This window comes from Vipera berus (assembly GCF_964194415.1).
Source record: "Vipera berus genome assembly, chromosome: 17".
Taxonomy (NCBI): Eukaryota; Metazoa; Chordata; class Lepidosauria; order Squamata; family Viperidae; genus Vipera; species Vipera berus.
In genome coordinates, this window is record NC_138220.1 from 1,723,283 (window position 1) to 1,746,538 (window position 23,256).

Sequence of the window (23,256 nt, forward strand, 5' to 3'; positions counted from 1 at the left end):
AGGAAGCTGCCAACGATCTTGGCTGAGCTAATCTGCCTTTACAAACAGCAGGCACTCTTAAGCAGGTATTTTATTTTAATTTGTGAATTCATCTCTTTCAGAGACATCCTTATCACCAACTTGGGTGCCTCAATGAACTTCGATGAACTTTGCGATGAAGTGAGAGAAATGTGCAATTTATCACAGGAACAACCAATTACCCTGAAGTGGATTGATAATGAAGGTATTTCAGGCTTTTTGTAACTGGGGTTTTTGGGGAAAAAAATTTTTTTCCCCCTAAAGCACTTTATGGTCCAGTTAATTATCCGGCCAAAAAGGGAGATATTAAACGGATAACTTTTTATTTCGAAAGCTTTTTGGAACTGTCACTCAATTGGCAGCTGCAGATTAGAGAAATAAAACTGAAGTCATTCGGGACATATTACATCTCACTTTATTTTGAATTAATAGCCTGATATTCAAACTAGCCATAATTTCCCTTTAGACATTACGTCTAATGAATTGACTGCATCTTATGATGGCTTTGCTGAAAACTTAAAGTTAACTTTGGTTTTCAGGAAAACAAAGAATGGCTTTGCTTTATGTCTGCAGCCTTTGCTTAATGGTTGTCACAGAAAAAAATCCAGTTGCTCCTGAAATTGACTGGATTTACAGCCATAATGATATATGACCATTCTAGGCAGGCTTTTATTACAGTCAGTTGTATTTCAAGGACTTCTTCTATAGATTTCCTTTTCTTTCTACCAGCTTGAGACAGAAAGGAAGAAATTGGTTTCTTCTATACACAGGTGATCCTCAACTTACAACAGTTCATTTAGTAACAGAAATTTTGGGGTCAGTTGTCGTAAGTCGAAAAATTCCAGCTGTTTCAAGATGAGTAGGCCTGGCTGGCTGGCTGGAATTGGGGCAGTGGGACCGCCTAAGACCCTTCACTTTTCGTATCAATTTGTGGGTACCACACACCTTGGAGATCCTCACTTTAAAACTTGAAAGCATCAAGGAGACTTCTTAAAAATAATCAAAGAGAGAAGCAACCTGGAATTAAGGAGGAGTTTCCTGACAGTGAGGACACTGTTTCACTATTCTTTGGGGACCTCACTTCATGCTTTTCTCAGAATAAGTGACATTAAATTCCGTGACCTTTTCTGTGTAAACACAGACAGGATCCATCAATTGTCTGTTGAGAATTTGCTTTACGAAAAGGGTGTTTGCCAACTAAGGAAGACATAATAACACACTAAATGATCCTGCAGAATGATTGCCATCCTTTTAAATGTTTGCTCTGCTAATTAGAGGGGAAAAACGGTGATTGATGGAATGAATAGCCAGTTCTACTCTGTACTATCCTGATTTTTAGTGTTGTTCTTTTTATGCCAGGATGAAACAAAGGCTTAGCGTTTTTCCTTAGCCCTTCCAGTGAGTAACTACTATGAGACAGAGCTACACTCACATTTATGAAGAGAAGGGTCTCTGGGTCCCAGAACAATTGTTTTTCAACCGCTAAGTGTCTCTTCTCCTCTGTTCTGAAATGTATAAATGAATTCCAAATTGCACTGTTTGAAAATCAGAAGAAAAAAATCTATTTTAAATGATACACGGATTGCTTCCATAAATGACATTATTTCTTTGCTTTCTTTTTTTTAAACAGGTGATCCCTGTACCATTTCATCTCAGATGGAGCTGGAAGAAGCATTCCGTTTGTATTGTCGGTACAGAGATGAAGGACTTATTATCCATGGCAAGTTTTGAGACTTGTAGTTTAGCAAACATTTTGAATGATACCTTCTCAGATCAGAAATCCTGCTTTTGTTCTTCCGCTCTGCCTTCTTTCTCAAGCAGACTCAAAATGCAGTGTTGGGGCATCAACCCGCCTCTTCTTTGGTTTGATGCTGAACAATAAGATCTGATCCTTACCCACTTTACACTCATAACACGATCCTGTCCACCTGCCGCAACAAATAACCAGAAGATCTGCTTTGTTGCTTCTTTGGTATCAAAGCCATTGGTGAAGTTTCTTTTCTCTGTTTGAGCTGTGGAACATTTTCCCAAGAGGACCTTTCTTGCTATTAAATCCTCTTTGAGGTGAAGATTGTCACTTTGGGGGGGAGGGCCTTTAGGATTTTCTTGCCTGTTTTAATCAAGTCACTCTTGTATGGGCTTTAGCTGCTTGTTAATTGTCACTGGCGTGTTTCCTTGCTATTTTCTTGTCCCACAATTTTGCGTTTTGATCTTAGGAGCCACAGTTTGATCAAGCAGAATTGGTGTATAAATGTCTTAAATGATAAAATAAATGAGACGTGGTTATAATTATAAGCTGTTTGTTCAAACCCCCCACCCCCCCCAAAATAGAGCTTCTTCCTCTTAAGCGTACGGTTCTGATTTGTAAGTTCACCCGAATCTTTTAGTGTTTCTTCTCTTGAATTTATGCTTCTTGTGTGAGAGTACTCCTTGCGCATCTCTTTTTGAGCTTTATTCTTAACTGCCAATATCTCTTTTGTGTATGTTGCTTTGGCAAGCCCTTAGCCTGTAATTGGGGTGCCTTCAACGAAGTCTGCAAAGGACTGTCATATTTTTAGAGTCCCAGTTTTGTGACTGAGGAAGGAGTCTGTCACTGGGGATTTATTCAAAAGACTGAGTAGCTAGGAAAGACTGCTCTTTAGGAAATATTTATTTATGATGCATATTTTATGTTTTGATGCAGTCTTCCCAAGCATTCCAGAACAACCCGGCTTGCCATGTCCTGGGGAAGACCGTAAGTATTGAGGCCCAGAATTTGGGGTTTTAAAAAAGTTTTAGCGCATCGCTTCCCCTTTTGATTTTCCGTCAAAATATGTCTGGCCTGCAAAAGAAAACGGCAATGTAATTGTGATGCATTGCTAGGCAGAAATTTTCTCACATGTAAATAATGTTTAAACAGTATGTTGTTTTATTCATTTTATCTGCATAGCACAGACTGCAACGAAATGGGTTTTTGTTCCTGGGCATATATTTTGTTTGTGTGATAAATATATACGACGAAAGAACATGGTTTAGTTGCAACAGATACTCCAAAAACAGTACAGCATGTCAGGACCTGTCAAAAATTTGGCCTGGGTCAGAATAACTGCTTTAGCATCCATGAGTGTTCTTGATATATTTCTAAAATAACAGATCCAACTGCCATATGACAAATTTTAAAGCCAAGGGGAGTTTTTTTTAAACTATTTGTCACAATCCTTATAGAGGAGTCCACTGCTGTGAGTAAATAAATACACTTTCAAGTTATATTATTCTGCAGCGTTTTCCACAGAAACGGTCTAGTTAGCAGTTACAACATATTCGATCTATTGTGCAGTGTTGTGAGTTGTGCAGAGCTGTTGTCAATCTTCAAGATCAACTTGTTTGAGTAGATACTACGTAGGGATTTGATGGAAGATGCTCCAACCTATTTTGTAAATAGCTAGCCGCACCCACCTATATTAATAAATTGTGGATTAAAAGGAGGAAAGATAATCCAATTTATGCAAATCTTCCCCCTCTGGAGGTAATTCCTGTGAGAGAATACTTGACAAGATTTTGCTTGCAGCTCTGTCCTAATTTTCATTTGCTTTTCATTAGGGACAGCATGGAAATAAATACGTTAAAAATAATAATAATAATAGAGAAACCAAGTAATTTTTGCTGAAATAAAACAGTTCAGAGTTGCATGTGCTGATTTTATATTGTTTGCGAGTGTTATTCGGTTCATACTCTGGCTATCAGAGCAGTTAGTTTGCCCTTAAGGACCTAAATCTAAAACTTGGATCCTGTGTCAGAAAAAAAGTCAGTGAAAACTGTTAACACGGCATACCTTCTTCCTTCCTTCAGTCACGGACAACTAGATAAGAGTCCCAGGTAATGTGGTAGTTTCTTTAATCGGTTTTTCAAAATTGCTACCGGGCTTTGCAGCAGCTTTAGTCAAGCTAAACACGTTCCAAGAGTGTAAATATTCCAATCATATTTGCATTCAGATGTGATTTTGTTCCTCGCAATGTCTGATCCATTTGCAAGCATACTCTAACCAGATTGGTTGATCCATTCAGTCGTGTCCGATCCTTGGTGATATAATGGGGCAAGTCTCCACATCTTCCCATCTTGTACTGCTTCTTTGACTTTTTCTATGCCGGTGTCAGTTCTGAGGGTGTCCAGCCACCGAGTTCTTCAACAGCCTGGATTCCTTTTCCCCTCTAACGCTTTCAAACACAATTGCTTTCGCAAGGGAATTCCCACACAGGAGCTGGCCAAAACAAGTCTGGTGTTACCCGTCCCAGTACGTACTTGCTTCTCAATCACCGTTGTTGCTTGGCTGTTAGTCGCGTTTTCAGATGGCCGGACTTCGATTCCCAGAATTCCCCAGCCAGGGCATTGAAGCCCACCCACCTTACAATAGCCAAGGTTGAGAAAAATTGCTTGAAAGATTCGTTTGGCTGGAGAAGAACTAAAGGGGGAAAATTCTCTAAGGAGAAGCTGTTAAAGCTAGATTTGAAATACTTTTTAAACCATCAAGTATTTTACTGGCTGTAGGAAACAGGGACACGTTTAATATATTTAGTGATCCAAAGGAAGTGGCTTGATTTTTGAGAGGAGCTGGGGTTCTAAACCTCTAGTAAGCCTGTTGTAGCTATTGCGCTACAGGTTGGATGCGTGCCTTGCCACAGAAGGGGGAGGAATGGTGACACCAGCTCTCAGTAGCAATGGTGGGAAAAAAGATTCAGACCTGTAAAGAGGGACATCACCGCCAGAAGTTGACCCACCTGGTCCAGAGCTGAACCTGCGGCAATCACAGCCGATCAGCTACACTTATTCAAGATATCTCCGTAGCGTTAACACATAGTCTCTTGATTTGACAGTCCCGTCATAAATTATGGATTTGTATAGATTAGTGTAACTCGCTTGACCTAATTTTTCACTGATATGTGTAGGAAGCATGCTCTCCTGCTGCTTCAGTGGTCAGACTGCATTACACATGGAATACTTGAAAAGACCGCTCTGGAGAAGACAACTTGATAAACGTCTCGGAGATACACTAAAATAATCCCATATATTTCATCGTCCTCTGCTTCTGAAAAAGGTGTCTATTACTCAGGAATCAACATTAATTAATGGCATTAATTTCAGGCTATTAGCAGCTAATATCTGCAGTGGTGGTGTATAAATCAGTTTATATGTAGTCATTAGAGGCTTTTAAACCTCCAAATAATTTCCTTCTGTGTGCCCTGTCTGTAGTATAGTTTGTGTTCCATCGTACTGTTATAATTCTCACTAAAAATAACTTGTGGCTTTGAAAAACAATCCTCGGGTAAATCTTGTTTTAATTGATCCTAAATGTCTCGCTCATTCCCCTGTCTGGTGTTTACACTGAGCCATATTTAAATTTCTGTGCCTGGAAATTATTTTCAGAGAGCAGAGTGAGAAATTTAAATTCTCCGTTTCCCTCAAAAATAGGCTGCCACTTAAATTAGCCACCTGTTAGAAGGTGCTAATTTTCTACAGTTGCGCAAAAATGTGGACATTGTGGAATGAATCGCATATAGACAGTGGGTGGGTAATTGTCCCTCCCCTCTTTATCAGGAAAGCAGATCTTGTTTGTATTGGGCTGTAACACAACGCTTTAATTTACTGCTTTGTGAAGTCAACACTTTTGGGGGTTGCGTTTTTTTTAAGGGTCACTTCCTCTAAATTTCTTGCAGACCTTTGAATACACCGCAGCATCATTTCCCAGTGCGATTTTTTTTCGTTGTTGTTGAATTCAGACGAGTAATTTTCTTTTGAGCGGACTGCATGGCAAAAGACAAAACTCATTTTTTTATCTACAGGTGGTCCTCGACTTAACGACCACAACTGAGCCCAAAATTTCTGTGGCTAAGCCAGACAGTTGTTAAGCGAGCTTCGCCCCGTTTGACGACCTTCCTTGCCCCTGTTGTTAATTGAGTCACTGCAGCGGTTACCTTAGTAGCGTGGTCGTTAAAACAAACTGGGCTCCACAACTGACTTTGCTCGTCAGAAGGTCGCAAAAGGGGAATCGCGTGACCCCGGGACGCGGCGACCGTCATAAATATGAGTCAGTTGCTAAGTGTCTGAATTTTGATCAGGTGACCGTGGGCATGCTGCGATGACTGTGTGAAAAATGGTCGTTAAGTGTGAAAAACGGTCGTAAGTCCCTTTTTTCCAGTGCTGTTGTAACTTTGAGCGGTCCCTAAACAAACTGTTGTAAGTCAAGGACTCTGTGTACATTCGCAGGGATGTTATTTTCAAGTAAACCAGGCTTCCCACTCGCTCATCCCCACAAACTCCCTGTGAATCCTCTCTCTGTCTCTCTCTCTTTTCCCTCCCCTCCCCTCCACTTCCTGTTTGTCTTCTCAAGTATGTGCAGATGCTTCTCCCTCCCAAGATTTTGTGGTGCACAACCGCCAGTTTCCTTAATTGGAGCTGCTGGTGATAAGGATGCAGAGGGAAATGCACCTTCTGATTTTTTAAAGACAAGACAAGTGGAGGGGCCTGAGAGGGGGATGGGCTCATGGCCGCTGTCGGCTTCTGTGGACCAAAGGCAGGAGAGTCTTCCTTAGGCTTAGCTCTGGAGGCCCAGGAGCCACGGATTTAGGCTGAGGATGTGGAACTCTGTATCCCCCCCCCCGCCCCGGCATTTAAAGCGTGTGCGTTATTTTCTCTGGGTTTGTTTGTTTTTTAATGGCAAACACCGGTGATGTTTTCCATTGTGCATTGGAGAGAAAGATTGCTCCTTGCAGTCTTGCTTCCCAATGCAATCCTGAAACCTGGGTCTCCTTAGAACCCAGTTGGTTCTCCTCTCCTCTCCTCTCCCCTCTCCTCCTTCCGAGCCCTTGTCAACAACGTTACCCCTTCCCAGGGAACCTCTCTGTAATATTTGGGGAAACCGAGTCGTGCTTTTCTCTCCTCACCTCCCCCGGCATCCATGCCATGTTTTAGTTTGTGCCTGGGCTGCGAGGGAGAGCCTCCCGAGGGGAGCCAGTCCAACCCGTGCCTGGATACATGAGGCAGAGATGTGAAAGAAGAGAGAACAGGATAACCAGCCTTCCATTAAACATTGGCTCTTAATATTCCGGCTTCTTCTTCTGCCTGTCTCGTCCTTTTTTTTTTTTTTTTGGGGGGGTGGTGGTGGTGTAGCAGTAGCCACCACCTGCCAAACAGCAGCAGCAATGAACTAGCCAGCGAGTAAAGCCTGGCGGCATCCTTGCTGCATTGTAAAGCATAACGAATTAGAGGCGGAGGAAGGAAAGGACGAAAACCCAGTGAGTAACGCTTCCCCCCCCCCACCGTCCCTCGATTTCCTGTGTTTTTACTGCAATTGTTAGGGCGATGCAGACGGTCTGGGCAAGCAGGGCGAGGGACGCTAGCAGCAGCAGCAGCAGCATCGGGCATGTACTGGGGTGGACCAGTCCACCTTGCAAGCCACACCAGTCTGGCTGCTCCCTCTTGCAGGCGTCCTGGGATGTGGCTGAGACAGCTCTGAGAAAGGCAGGGAGGCGTGCGGGGGGGGGGGAGGATTTGCCCTGAAAAGACGTGCTCTCGCCAGGTGACGGGCTTTGGGGAGGGGGAAGAGACCAGACAGAGGCGTCTGCGGAGGGATGCTGCTCGCCAGGACCGATGAAGGAGATGTACCCCAAAAAACCTGACGGTATGTCTGCGTCTGTGGCCTTGTTTTATGGCGAGGAGGAGGAGGAGGGGGATCATTGCGATCCGCTTTTGGATTTCTGACATATTTCCAAGGCAGCCTCGGAAAAGAGCGGGTGCGTTCCGCCGTCAGCATCCAGGAGAATAAGATGGTACTGCATTGCTACATCAGGCGACATCGATCCGTTTAACGGGCAAATAATTGGATTTTGTGCAGGAGCCGGGCCTCACCCTCAAATCACTTTTTAATCTGGCTTTTGCTTTTATTTTTCCAGCCGAGAGACCAAAGAGAAGAGGCTTTCGGTTGTGGGTGGCTGTCGTGTAACGAGGCTTTTCTTATTGGTGCCCTTTTTAGACATGGGTTCCTTGGATGTGATCAGGGCATCTTAATTGGATTTGTTGGCAGGAGTCTCGGGCCCGTTTATTTTATTTTCGAGTTTGACTCGCTTTGTCAGATACAGGTTTAACGCTCGATGTTGGTCTCGGGTGACAGTGTCAGCAATCTGCGTCCCTTTTGCTTTGAGTGCAAAGGAAATTGTGGCTCCTTGCATGCTTTTCTGGTGTTTAGACATTATTTTCCCGAGGGACCGTTGGTTGTATTTTACAGAGGATGCTACGCGCTGTTATCTCAAGGAAGAAAGTAACAGTACAGTCTAGTAGGTGAATTGTCTCTCCGTTCCTGGCCTGTAAATACTATTTGACTCAGAGCTTTTCCCTTCAATTGTTGCCGTATTAGCAGCCATGCTTAGGTTATTCAGAGCACGTGAATGAAACCCGTCCTCCTGCAAAGAAAGGAAGGAGCGCCAGAGATGATGAGGCAACTCTGGTGATAACAGCTTTGCTTGCAGAGAGTAGATCTTTTGTACTACAACTAGGAAGGCATAAGGTGGAGATCGGTCTGGGTGGGTGTGCAAGGGAAATTGAACCGGCGCCGTTGTGAAAATAAAATAAAATGCCTATTTACCAGCTGTATTGCAGCTATTCAGGGCTTTTAATTCCAAGTCTGCTTTCCCTCTAATTTAAACAGACTCCTTATTTTGGAAAAGAAACTCAGGCCTTTAATACGATAATTTTCATCCAGTGTTTGTGGTTACCTAGTTGGAGGTGTTTATGTTTGGGGCAACAGAGGAAAAAAATGCTGTGATTCTTCTTTCTTTCCCCTCCCCAAACAACAGGAATTTCTTCCCCCAAGGAGATCTGCTTTGGAAACCCCCAGGGCTTTTAGTAGTATTATTTATTTTATTTCATTTCATTTCATTTATATGATCTTGGCATGGGATTGCTATTTAAAGAAGGAAAAAACAAAATAGCACAGGTCAAGCACAACTTTTTTGTACTCTGGAATGTGTGCGGTTGGTTCTTGAAAGTACCTTGGTTGATTTTGAATTCTCAGACTGTACATCTATCCCAGTTTTTTTTACATTTTGAACTTAGAGCAATGATATGGAGGGAGCAGGGTTATTTCTAGCATTGGGGTGTAGTTTGTATAATCACCACTGCATACAATTAGGTGTTAAGGCTGTGTAATTGGGTTTTTTGGTTTTTTTTAAATTTCAAGCATGTCTTTTAAGGTCCAAAATATAACTAACTTCTTCTGATTTGTAAATATTGTAACTTCAATCAGCAGGGGATGGTTTCCAGGTCTGGTTAGTGTGAAATATTGGTTATGCTAACTATGGTCAACTGTGCTGTTGATGGTAAAGTAGAGGAATTGCTTTCCTTAGGAAATTTCAGTTCCACTTTTCATTGAGATCCTCATGAATGGCGGTCCTCACAGGCGCCCAACATTCTCCATCTTTTGAATCACAGTTAAGCAAACAGGATTATTACATCCGTGTTGTGTTATGTGGTGACTCTTGTGTTCCCATCTAAGCTTCTAAGCCAGCTCCATGTTGCCATTGTTTTTTGAATGCTCTTTTGTCAAGCTGGATCATAACTTGCTGGCGTGACAGTTATTTCAAATGGCAGCTATGCTGAATCTGCTTTTTTTGTAAGTACTTTTTTTCCTTTACGTGTAGAAGAATCACAAACCAAATGGGAATCTTAAGGTTACTTGCCTTATTGTAGAAGAATGACTAGGTCACATCTGATGGCTGGATTCTACTTCAAACTTACGTGGTTTTGGGAGATAGCCAGGATAACTGAAGGCAATTCAATTCAAGCACTGGCTGGGGAATTCTGGGAGTTGAAGTCCACAAGTCTTAGAAGTTGCCAAGTTTGGAGATCCCTGATCTTAAATAAGAAAAAATAATAATAATAATTACCTCTGTAAACTGAGAAGATTGTTAAATATTAACCACACGTGGGGCTTCAGGTTAATAGCCACAGTAATAAAGCTGCCTTTATTAATTCAGTTCTTTCTAGGAAGTCTTTTAATTCAACATGTGAACTTTTTGCAGTTGAAAACAAGTGACAATTTCTCCTGCTGTTTACCTAAGGTACAAAATGGTTAACTTGTTTGATTGAGACTGCTGACGTGAATGTGAAAAGACTGGGTCATCCACACAGTGTTTCAGAAAACTCACAAAGAACTTCTAAACTGAATATTGAAATTTGTTAGCCAACAAATGCATTACAAAGTCCATTTGTTGAGAGTACTGTAGTAAAGGCCAAATTGTGTGTCATATGACGAGCAAATTTGATATTAATGTATATCCTACTTGGCTGTTTCTTGAGGTGGGGCGAATTATAACCTGCAGTTATATCAAAAAAATGCCAAGTTGATGAGTCAGCCATGTGAAACTATAGATAAGAATGCTAATTTGTCAATTACGATGTGGTGCATACATTTAACTAAGGTATGTTGGGAAATACCAAGCGTACGTCCCGCTGGGTGTCCAACTTGGTGCTTTGATTAGGGAATTTGGTGGCCCTCAGGATAAGTCCTTAACTTATGACACATAAGCTCAAAAAAATGAGAAGAAGGTCATTTGTCTAGCAGCTAATCCCTTCTTTGAAGGCAAAGCAACCATGATGCAGTTAAGATAGTTCCTTGACAAATGATTTTCTGGAAGGAAGAGATTCTGTCGCATTTCCTCACATCCAGCTTAATTTGGATTTTAGCCTTTTAACAAAGTTTGCTACTTTTGACCACTTCAGAACCTAAAAAGTGACTTTTCCAAAGCTCTGGTACCCAAACTTAATTTTCCACCTATGATTTTAGCTTTCATTCCCCCTCTGGGCCAAGATGAAACATTGTCTGGCCTGAGATGAAGAACAAAATGCCTATTGCGGTTGTGTCTGTTACTGCAGCACTGTCAAGAGAACAGTGCCTTCAACAATTCATGAGCAATGTGGGCCAGCTCAGATGGTGTGTAGGCACTTTGTGCCTTCCCATGCATTGACACCTCATCCCATCACATGAGGATGTAGCAGGAGACTGACTTGAAATGCTCACTTCGATCTGGCTACAAAATTAGGTGTGATTGCCATGCCCTGTTTTCCAAATGGGTGTGTTTAGAAAGAAATTGTCAGACAAGACTGGCTACCATCCACCATGGAGATTTGTCATCCTCACAATTTTGGAAACCCTCTTGAAAAACATTTCTGATCTTCATCCGTCTTAATATCATTTCAGGTCCCCCAAAACTCTTCTGGTCAATATTTTGATGCTGAAAGTTGCCATACAAATTTAAGAGTTCTCGTTTGCGCTGTGTATTCACTGGAACTGTGGGATAGGCATGTGTTCTTCAAACACTGCGTAGTTTTAGTTCCAATAATATCTACAGTTTATATTTAGCTTACAAATTTCAATACTTCTACAGGGAATTTCAGTTAGTGGTCTGGCAGCCAGTGAGTTTGAGTTGACTCCCAGATGAATGTTTTGAGTTTCATAGTACTATAAATCTCTGACTACTTGTAAGGCAGCACATCATATACAAAAAACACAATTGTAACATTATATTCTTAGTATTCATAGTAATTGAGCAAAAAGGATAGTTTTGAAAAATAAATTGATGTTTTCACAATGCTGTTGGAGATGAAACATTTCGTGGAGCACCTCCAATCTAGAAAATAAGGACTGCCTTTTCCTTGCTTTCCCTACTGAGAATTTTAACTGGGGTTTTATTTTCAGGGATAATTTAATCTTTTAATTCTCTTTTAACTTTGTATTTTATATTGATGTGATTTTAAAATGCCCTGTAAACCGCCCTGAGTCCTTCGGGAAAGGGCGGTATATAAATCTAATAAAATCTAAATCTAAATCTACTTAGAGTTTATGTTTTGATCTGTCGGCCATGTTGCAAATTTCTGTAACAACAAACCTATCTAATCATCAAAGCCCAAAATCAAAGTTTCATTTTTTCCCCACCTCGAGCACAAAGTCCCAAAGTGGTTTCCAAAGAGAAACGAGATTGTGTTGTTGGTTAATCAAGGCAGTCAATTTAGCCACCTCTGCTAACTCCAGAAATGAGTAAAAGAATTGATGAGACGCTAAGTTTATGTCTTGCCTTGCCATTACTTTTCCTTACAAAAATCTAACGGCAGGATTTCCTACCGTAGCTGGACTGGTTTTTACTTAGGCTGTAAACCACAGTTTAATGAACAGCATTCAGCAATTTCTGTCTTTTGGTGATTGGAGTAACACTTACTAATTTTGGGTTACTCGAGAGAAAACGTGCCCCAGATCCCCATTCAGCCAGCTTCTTTCCTCCCGATAAACCAATTTTGTTTATCGAAAATACAGTTCCGTCAAGAGAAGTTAAGAGCATTTTTATGGTGTCGTTTTGCTAGGAGAAAGAACTAAATTAAAATATTTTAACAACTCTGTCTTTGCCTCAAAGTGGTTGTGAAGCTGATTTTTTCCTCTCTGGGTGCCTCTTTTCTAATTTGTTCTCTGCTCCTTGTGATGTTGTTTAAGCAGTAAATTGCTTGTGGGAAGAAGATGCGTTAGCTTCTCTGGTTTTTTTTTCTTAAAAAGCTTGCAGGTTAGCATACTGCTAAGCAGTGACAATTGTCAAGCATTTAACAAGAAGGTTAAGAATTGGTGGAGCATTGCTCTTAATGTCTTATAGCCCATTCAGAGTTGTATTGACCAGTGTTTTATTGATTGTGAGAAGGTGTTTAGTTGTTGAACTCCACTAGGCAGCTAAACTGCTCAACATTTCTGAATACTTGTACAGTAGTTCTCTCATAAGACCCTCCCATCACAGATAAGTATCCTCTTTTCCTTAATGTAATGATTTCAAGGATGAAATAGGAACTGCAGGTACAAAAATTCGTTTAGTGACTGTTCAAAGTTATATCAGCACTGCAAAAAGTGACTGTTTTTCACACCTAATGACCCTTCTTGGTCACATGATCAAATTTCGGACGTTTGACAGTGTATTTATGATGGTTGCACCAAGTGGTGTGAAACAGCATCCCATTCCACCGGTAACTGGGTGAAAAGCTCAGGATGCAACTCCATCCTCATTTCTTCTTTCTGAGCCGTCATTTGCACGTGGACCCTCTTTCAGCCCAGCTGTTAGGGCAGTGCAGCCCTCTGCATCTGGTTAAGCAAAGCTCTTTGTCGCTCACCTGTCTTGCAACTCTTGAAGGCAGACACCGCTTCTCCCGAGTTCTGCCCGGGCTGACTCCAAGAAAAGATGCGGCTGCCTTAAAAGGTTGTGGGCCGTATTTGCCTACCTGTGTGATTCCTCAGAACTTTCCTTTCTAAAATGCCACGTGGCCATGTGTTACTGTCAGCAGTAGCTTTGAAAGCCATCTCTGCCTCGCCTGAAAAAAGATAAGATCTATCCCTGCTCTAAGGAACGCATCTGATCCGATGCTGCAATCTTTGCTTAAAAGCATGGCAGGCCATAAACAGTGCTGGAAGAGAAGACCTTCTGTATTGCATTGGGAATTCCCTGCAGATCCGTAAATTCACAACCAGCAGGAGAATGTTTGATCAGTAAATGTCCCATTTTTAGAAGACGTTAGGAAATATCTCTGGGTTTCGTAGCAGGAAAATCCTTTCACTTGGTAGCAACATTAACAGACTGCCACTGGTCTCAGATGTTGCCTGAAGCGGAGCAGCTAACTGGCAATAGATTGGCTATGGGAGGATGAAAAAGCAATTGATTAGTTCTTAAAGAGGGACCTTTTTTATGGCTGAATCCTATGACTCCTGATTTGCACCTGCAGCTTGTGGTTTTCCATTATGTGGCAACCCGAAGCGAAGCTGGGAACTCTCGTGCGGTCATCCCAGGACAGATCCTGCGTCAGTGTAGCTCACTGTTCCTCGGCGTTGGCCGTTGTAAGATTCAGTGGAGTACAACTCCCAGAATTCTCCAGCCAGCAAGCTTCAGAAACATTGGGCTAGTCACTGTTTGCATCTGATGAACTGAGTTGCAGCTCACAAAGGCTTCTTCTGCCTTTGAATAAAATTTAGGCGTTGGAAAAGGGGCACTTTCTGACCATTAGCTGCTCCCAGGGGCTAATCCAGCTTTCCTTCTGCACTGTCACCAAATCTTGCAGTTGATTTAAGAAGCCATCTTCATATTCACTTCTCAGATCTTTCCCCAGTGCAAAGTTTTGGATTTATTTGTGTACAGGAAGTTAAAGTTATCAGGGCTATTGTACTGATTTCCTTCCTTCCTTCCTTCCATCCATCCATCCATCCATCCATTTCATTTTAGCTCCACATTTATTCAGCTTGCTTGGAAGGCAAACTGCTACTGTCTGGGACCAACTTCCATGCGGGAGTTATGACTCAGCAGGTATTTTAGAGTAGAAGATTTAATTGTAGGAGGGGTGAGACCTATTGAGCGTGAGTCAGATCTTTCATCTAAAGCTCAGTGGAAGCCTTGCTTTAGTCCCGGTGTTGAGCATAACGGCATCTGTTTTGTGGTACTCTCCTTGTGAATGCACTGTTTTCTCTTTATTGATCATGCAGTCTTCTAACCTGGCATATCCAGCTAGTCCTCAAGTTGCTTGGCAACTATTCGAACCCATTCCAAAGTTCCAGTGCCCCCCTCCAGGCAGCCATGTCACCACTGCCTTTCCGTTATTCAATAATTGACTTGCCTTTATGGCTGTTTGCCACATCCCGCAGTCACATGGCCCCAATTTAATGACGTCTTGCAAAAAAAAACAACCCTAAAACAAAGATTTTCAACAAAAATGCCCCATAGCAAGCATGGCTTCTCTTAACGACCACAGCATTCACTTTATGACCACCACAAAAAAAGGCTTTAAAGTTAGATTGGTCACTTGGGTGACCCGCTTTATGACTGCAATGGAGAGGCTCCATTCAGTCGTAAGTCCAGGTCTACCTATGTTTCTTTTCAGTGGTGACCTTTTACCACCGACAGGCCCGTCAATGGATTAATCTGATCTATAGAGAAAGTCCAATAAAGCCAATATGATTGCTGTAGTTAGCATCAACTAATGGAGAACTCAGGGCCAAAATCTTGTCCTTTACTACTGCTCTTAACCACTCTACTCTTAAAGCAGATCCCTTAAGTGTCAGAATCGATCCACTTCATTTGTAGTACGTGGCGTTACCATGTGTACAATCACATTCCCAGTTCTGGAGAGCTCACCGGACTAAGTCTCAAATTTCAAGATCAGATTCCAGAATCTCCAAAAGCATCGTTTATTAAACTGTTGAAATCATTCTTGCTACTTCGAGACTGAAATGGATTTAATTTTCTTTTCCCCTTGCAACAATTAATAAGTTCATTTCCAGACTGTGTAAATAGCGAACGGTTATCCCAGAGAAGTTTGCTTTCAAAGAATTAAGGCTGCTGAAGATAAAGAGAAGGTGGTATTGAATTAATTAATTAACAATTAACCACTGCGACAGCTTGCCATCAGAAGTTGTGAGTGCTTCAACACGGGAGGTACTTCAGAAGAGACTGGACAACCAAGAGATTTTCTGATAGGAATCAATTCAGATTGACACTAGGAAGTCATGTGTTAAACTGTCATGGACTTGAGACCGGATTTTCCAAAGGTTACAGATGCAGGCTGTACAACAAAGGACAACATATACTGGTAGAGATTTGAAGAACTAAAAATGGCTCCCCAAAAATACTCTGAAGAATTAATATGCACGCAGGTGACTTTATACAAAATCAACTCTTTTTGTAGTGATTTTAATTTTAGGATCAAATTCTCCCAGGTATTCTACACAGATATGTGTTTGTGTGTATGTCTCACATCTGTGTTTATTTCAAACCCGGAATGTGTGTCGGCTGTCCAGTTGTCATAGAAACAGTTACATTCCTTTCCATGTTCTCTTAATAAAAACCCCTGAAATAAAAGTCTACCTCAAGATCTTTTGGTCTGGTCGAAACCGTCAGCTTCTTGGCTGCTGGGGGTGAATGCAGAAAAAGGGCTTATTTCTACGAAGGACTAATGGTTTTTCATCAGCGGAGAAAATGTAAGTCTTCTCAACCCAAACTTTTATAATTAATGCTTCAGTGTGGAGAGATAAAATATCTGGAGGACATTTTCTTGGGTTATGATTCTTGAGCAAAAGGTCTGTTGAAATCTTTGTTCGGTACCTTGAAGGTGGTTGACTTGATTGACTTCCATTTAGACGTGAGTTTAGGAGATGTCTGCAATGTGATGGATATGAATCGTTGGACCTTTAGATATTTTAGCTTCAAACCTCATTGATAGGGAGTCCTCTTTGGTTTCTACCTGTGGCCCTTAGAAGTCACCTGCATCATATCCTTTATAAATTGAGTAACAATCATCGATATAAAAGACCAGAATCCAGTTCCTATAAGAATCCAATCCCTAAATAGTGCAAAAAGCTTAATCTGCTTTGGTTTATAGCGTTGATGTGGGTTTCCCCCCCCCCCTTTCAGATCTTTTGTTCTTCTAATTTAATCTTTTATTGATCTTTATTCTGTCTTTCTCTTTTCAACTCTCCTGGGAGTTTTCTAGGCTGAAATAATGGCGTGTATTTAAAATAAGGTTTGGTATACTTTGGGTTTGATTTTTTTTTTAAAAAATCTCTTTTCTACACTGCATACATAGAAATTCTTAAGAGCCCAAAGATCACATGATCATGAGTGCTTTGGACCCAAGGCAATGTAGGACTTTTACACGTCGAATTGTGAGGCTTGCGTGACTGAACAAGATGACATTGCGATGGGAGGAGGAATCTTTTCAAGGAAAAGCGATTGCATGGATTGGGTCGAAAGATCTCAGTCATTTGGGGGGGGATTCTTTTGACTCCAGATCCATATTTGGATAGAGGCGCATGTTTCCAAAAGGCCGTTTGATGACGCCTGCATCAAGGATTCTACGATCACTTTGATCTGTTTGTGCTTCTTTTTAAATTTGGATTCCCCCAACTTTATCCTCTCCCTTCCGAGAGGGAAAATTGGTTCTGCAAAGGCAACTCTCAAGTTACACTCCCCACCTGCAGCTTAGTCTGCTCTGAAAGAGACTCCTTTTAAAGAAAGCTACAAGGCTGGTATTAAAGTAGCTTTAGGGCATGCTTTGAAAATCCAGTGAAATGATCTTTTTTTTTTAATGAATTTTGTCCCCATACTGGCCTGGAAGGATTCTTAAGCTGAATCTGAATTCCATTTGGACAAAGTTCCTGAATAGAATATTGGTCATTTCTTGATGGATACTGAAACACACACACACACACACACACACACACACACACACACAGACATTTTACCCCCTTGGTCCTAGTGACATCATCTTCCAGGAGGGAGAACAGGAAAAATGGGAACCACAATTGGGCAACTGGGTATTGTCGTTGGGGTTTCCCGGCTAACTTGCCTCATTGGCATTGGCTTAAAGACTGAGCCTCTTCTTTGAGGTCTGTCATCTTCTCGCCATCTCACCTGTGCCTGCAGTCCTAGAACTGTCATAAGACCAGGATCATGTGAAGGGGACTTGGGGGTGGGGGAGATGGAGTGGGGGGAGGGAGAGGCTGGAGCGACAGGGGAGACATGTTCTTCAGATGCATTTTGACAGCGCAGCTTTTCGGCGATGCTGCTGCTGCGTCGGACGCTCGGAAAAGCCCTCTCCAGACGCCACAGGCTCGCCGTAGAGAGGCCTCGGGATTAATATGCTCCTGCTTTACACCTTTTTCATATCCTTCTCAGAATCAATCTATCGGCGGGGCGCCAGAAGATGGAGGAAGCTGTACCGAGTGAATGGCCATTTGTTTCAAGCCAAGCGCTTTAACAGAGTGAGTACTGTGGTCGAAGGAGACGGCGGGGGTGGGGGCGGGGGCACGGGGGGGGGTTAAGGGCATGGGTGGGGAAGAGCGAAAATTAGGGGCTGCTTTTTCCCCCAGGTGATCCTTCTCCTAGCCTGGAAAGGCAAAAAAGAAAGGATCAATTCAGCTTAGGCTCCACACAGTGATTGAATAACAGGCTTTCAGTCCTGCGTTCTGCAGAGAGAAAATCCCAGCGCATATGTGTGTGTATGTGTGTGTGTGTTGGTGTGTTCATAGGAAATTTTTTTTTAAAAAAAATTTGGCTTTCCAGCTCATCTCCCTGATACACATGGATTTTCTTCCCCATTTTCCTGTCCCTCCCCCCTTATTGTTTCTCTGGATTAGCCTCAAGATGCTTAGAATGCTCTTAAAATGCATGGGGAGCTAAATAGATGTGACCTAATTAATGACACCATAAATATTTCTATCTTTGGAGCGGCTGCGTGTGTGTTGGAGACACAGCTGTGTGAAAGATCTGACTTCATCTATAAAGCAAACACCCCCCCCCTTAACCCAGCCCTCTAATGCTGCAGAATGTAATCAGTATCTAATCCTTTTTTGGGGGGGTTGAAGATTTGTGCGTTTTGATAAATGATTGGATGAAAGGTTTATTTAACTGTCAGGATGATATGGCTGCCGCTACTTCTTGATATTGTACAAGAGAAGGCTGGTGTGCTAGTGTGTGGGTGCCCTCACACAAATACACACTTGTTATCTCTATTGCAAGATTCCATCAGTTGAAAGGGGTTCGGAGCAAAATCAGATTTTTTTTTAATGGCAGCTCACATTTTTAATCTCCTTCCTGGTGATTGAAATCTTTCCTGATTCTGGTCTTGATATAGGCAGGTTCAGGTTCCCGAGGACTGTCATATGTTAATGTGTCTTTATTTTAATATTAAAACTGTATTTTAGGAAGGAATTAACGCAGAAGGTTTGAACCGGCAATCTTTGATAGTTTCATGAACCACGATGATGTTAAAACGCATGGATTTTAAGGGTGTTTCTAACAGTTAATGGGTATTTAATTAAAACAGTCAAGAAAAAGCTATTCCCGATTTATTCTGTATTATATTTATTGGAATTCATAGCTCTTGTTATTCCTTAGGTTCAGATGTCTAATTTTTCTTTAAAAAATGTTCTCCGTTTTGCAAACCTCTCGTGCATCCATATCTGATTGCTAGGTATAAAGATGTCTAAAAATATGCTTCTTTAATAATATTGGTTGGCTTTAAAATGCGGCTAATGTGTGCCTAAGGAAACTAATCTAGAGCATTAGGTCAAGCATTAATCCAACTGGGACAAGTCAAAATGCACATCTCAGAAAAACAAAAGTTTCTGTATCAAATGTGTACATTACAAACATTTTCCTCTACACAACAAATACATAGCTGTGGGTTCATCTACCTATTCACTTTAATAAGCCCTGGGATGGCAATGTAGGGCATGTTTGATTCCAAGGTCTGCTAGAGTAGCAATTAAGGAATTAAATCAGCATCATAACAGTGTCATAATTAAATTTCAGAAAGATTGGGCCTCTGCAGCCTGCTTACATCATGTATGTTGTTTAAACCTGCCCACATCTGGCAGTTAAGGTATTCTGACTCAGTCTATTCTTCTCTATTTAATCAGATTTAAGGGCTATTTAAGCGCGCGCACGCACACACACACACACACACATGCATGCCTCTTTTCTATTTGAATGTTGAAAACAAGATTTGGAAAAGAATACGAAAGGATTACTTTGTTGCCGCAAAACAGTCACATAGTACTTTTAAAAAGCTGAAAATTCTTAGGGCTGAAATATTATTTTTGAAGTCTTTGGCCAGGAGTTGCAAACAATTTGGGGGGTGGGATTGACAGTTTTTAAAACAAGCGAATAGGCTTGTGGGGGCAGAGCAGATATACTGTCAAAGCTCCCTCTGTGTCAGGCTTCTCTTGCATGTTTCAGCCCCCCCCCCACCCCAATAACATAGAAATAGAAACATCATCATTGGAAGTCAGTGGGGCATCTTCCATCCCTCAGCCCAGTGAAGTCACAACTTCCTTTATCAATGGGGGGGAGGGGGAAACCCTGCACAATTCTGTATTAGGTCCTACATTCCCTTGATCAACTACGGCAGGTCCATTTCATTAATTCCATAAATAAATTTGTATGCCTCCCATCTGAATATCAAAGCACCTCGGGTGACAAAATCAAAACATTGCAAAACCAAGCCCCCCAAAAGTGATGGACATCTGGGCTGGCGAGACGTTCTGCACCCCTTATTATTCGGGCATGTTTTTACTTTTTTTATTATTTTTTTTCCAGTGGAAGTATTTGGGTACCTTTTCACAATCCAAGTTCTTGATGCAGAACCACTTTCTGCAAAGCCTGGGCGATCTCGGGGAGCTGCCAGGGGCACTGATGGCGTGGCTCGGACCCCACGCATGCAGCAGCCATCACATAAGCAGTTTGCTGGAAACACTTGCTCACATGCCGGCGTGGAGAATGTGTGAACTGGGCCATAGTAACTTGTGCGGAGAGGTTGAGGGTCACTCAGCCAGAGGCTTCCGTTTCTCTGATTGCTCTCGCTTGCCTGAAAAATTAAGGTTTTTTTTTTATTATTCTGCAAAGGAACAAAAGCACTTTTTATGCTGGGGAGCTTAGCTACAATTCGACAATGGCCTCAGTTATGTATAATTTTCCATTCTGTCAATTGGCCTTCGTTCTCATCTTGAAGGGGTTCGAAAATAATGACATTTGGGATACTCTGAACTTCTTTATCCATGTTAGGAGAGCATCAGCCTTCCAAATACCAAGCTGAAATTCTTAATAACAGGGGTCGTTTTACTGGAGCAAATCGTATCACTGAGAACCATAAACATTTTTTTTGAATCTCACTTTCCAATCTGTTTGCCCCACCCCAGACACCGTGGGTATGTTATTTTGTTTGGGAAAAGAGCCAGAAAAGTCCTGATCCCATTAGCTCATAGTTTAAGATGGCTACGTGGGCATATAATTCAGTTAAAATTCAGCAAGAATTACAGAATTAATTAATGGGCCCTTATTTCTTTGCCCGCAATTTAAGCATTGGATGGGATGGGTTTATAAATCCAAAATCCTAGTGTAATGCCATTCACACCATCAATAAACAAATCTGACTGGAACTTTAGAAAAATAGAAAATGAAGCTAGATTCACAAGTTGTAAGCGAAGTCAAATCGTGTCCAGTAGATTTAAACACTACTCCCTTTCAAAGTTACTTACAATGGAGAATTCAGTTCTGCCTCGCCTTGTGGACAAAGCAAAGTAGGATGACTCCACTGACAGATTAAAAAAGAGGTCCAGTTTTGAGGTGGTGGTAGGGAGAAGAATTGGGGGAAAAAATTCACTTTCTGACACGGTACAAAGATTCTTATATCCACGTCAGAAATTGCTGGATTTGAATTTAAAAACATCTCAAAACTAAATAAAGTTTGTCTTTCTATGTGAAACATATCCAGATGATAGCAGCTTAGTTTCCATAATCTTTTTATTTTCAAGTCATTCCATGTGACTTTTTTAAAGGATGAGAATATTTTGCTCTGAAACCAAAAGCTGTTACATTTAATTACGTCAGTTACTGTAATACAGATCTGTAGCAAGAAGGTTCCCTTGCAATCCATGTCCAGGAAATGATCGGAAGAAAATAAAATTTAACTCTATGATTATAGGTGGCTGGTAGTATTAGCTCATGCCAGCCAGCCTGTTTGGACAGCTGTTTTTGAAATGCTTGTCTGTTGGAAAGCCTCTTTGTTTTTTTGTTGTTGTTTTGTTCCCCTCCCCCCCCCCCACAGAAAGCCTTGAAGTGGATGTATTTCTAATTGCACGACTAGGAAAAATGTGTTAATGTTTTGGTTTCCGAAAGCAACGGACAGTTTAGGCTTGAAAAACAATCAGAACCCTGACAGTAATAGTTGCAAAGCGATGATTTTTTTTTAAAAAAAAAGTTTGTTCTCTTATTTGAAAAAAGAATTGTGGGTGCCATTTTTGCATGCCCTGCTAAAGACAAACAGCAATTAAGCTTCTCTTTGAGCCTTGCCTCTAACAAGTTGGCTTGGGTTTGAAAGTATCCTAGACCAGTTCTAGGAGTGCAAATCAAAGCAATAAAAGATTAGAGACTGATGCTTCCCCAAAATCCTTTAAAAAAAATATTCCAGGAATAATGAGTGTATGTTTTTCTGGACCTAACACCCTCACCCTAGTGCTGAGCCTCCCTCTGCAATCTCTAGCCTTATAAAAATGCCCCTACATTAATCAGATCCTTTTTGATTCTTAATGCACCTCATTGGGAATTCTTCAGCATTTGATGTGCAAGAATCTGTTTGCCTTTTAAAAAAAAATTCTTCAGCTCTAGTTTGCAAAACTGTAGTTTTCAGTTAGGATGTAACAGCTCTCTTGCCAGACGAACCGTCATGGCCCTTCTGGATGGCTAGTAATATCCATCAAGGAGTTGTTTTCATGACTTCCCCGAGGGGATAGCTGTGTGAGTCTACAAAACTTGAAAAACGGTCGTCCTTTTTTTCTGCCTCAGTGCATATTCTACAAATTAAAGCAAGGGATATTTTCATGGAGCAGCTCAAAACTCAGTGTATATGGGGGGGGGGGGGGGAGAAGGAAGCTTTTATATTGATTGATTTACTGGGGTCTGTTTGCCACCCCTATCCAATAGGATTTTAAGGGACAGACCAAAGCAGAAATGACATTATCTGCTTTAAAAGCTAACAACCCACTTCATAGAGTGCCAGGACACTTCTATGAAGAGGCACATTTTTCTTAAGCCTCTCACAATCTTAACAGTGGGAAGGCATTTACTTGGACCAGTGACCTGAAAGAGAGAGAGAGAGAGAAAGAGAGAGAAACCATCTCCCCTTCAGGGAAAAACGGTTCTCCGTGATTACAATTTGATCTAATGCGCGTCTCCATTCTCAGGGTGACCTACTCCTTCCTTTCCCATTGCAAACTCTGTCCCTTGCCTTTTTTTCAACTGCTTGGCAGAGCGATTTCTGTTGGCTAATGCAGAACTTGTTGAGAGTTTTTCTATCTCTGGGCCTGGCAAAGGAAAATAAACGAACCCTCACTGCAACTCTAGCGTCCGTCCGTGCATGGAAACTAAGATTTGCTGCACTGAAGGATTCATTTTTAATGACCACTTTTCAGCTGGCCTTGCAAATTTCACATAGAATGGATATAATGCTGGGTAATCAAAATTAAAAGGAGTCCAGAGTCACTTGGCTGAGCTGGGTGGCTAGAGAAAGGAAGAGAGAGAGGGAGGGAGGGAGGGAGGAAGGAAGGAAGGAAGGAAGGAAGGAAGGAAGGAAGGAAGGAAGGAGGTTGATTTTACAAGCCAGGTGGATTTTTTTTAAAAAAAGCAGAAAGGCGGGTCACCA

At 41.6% G+C, this 23,256-nt stretch overlaps 1 protein-coding gene across 4 annotated transcripts in view; it reads left to right on the forward strand.

Annotated features, from left to right (window-relative positions):
* PRKCZ (protein kinase C zeta) overlaps window positions 1-23,256 on the forward strand; it is a 41,687-nt gene that overhangs the window by 5,891 nt on the left and 12,540 nt on the right. For 3 of the 4 annotated variants that reach the window (XM_081341409.1, XM_081341410.1, XM_081341411.1), the window contains exons 4-7: window positions 102-223; window positions 1,649-1,738; window positions 2,702-2,752; window positions 17,733-17,818. In XM_081341409.1, coding sequence (XP_081197535.1) covers window positions 102-223; window positions 1,649-1,738; window positions 2,702-2,752; window positions 17,733-17,818 — 349 coding nt within the window. Of the gene's footprint in view, window positions 1-101; window positions 224-1,648; window positions 1,739-2,701; window positions 2,753-7,636; window positions 7,673-17,732; window positions 17,819-23,256 lie in introns of those variants that run through there. The other variant, XM_081341412.1, reaches the window with a different exon arrangement.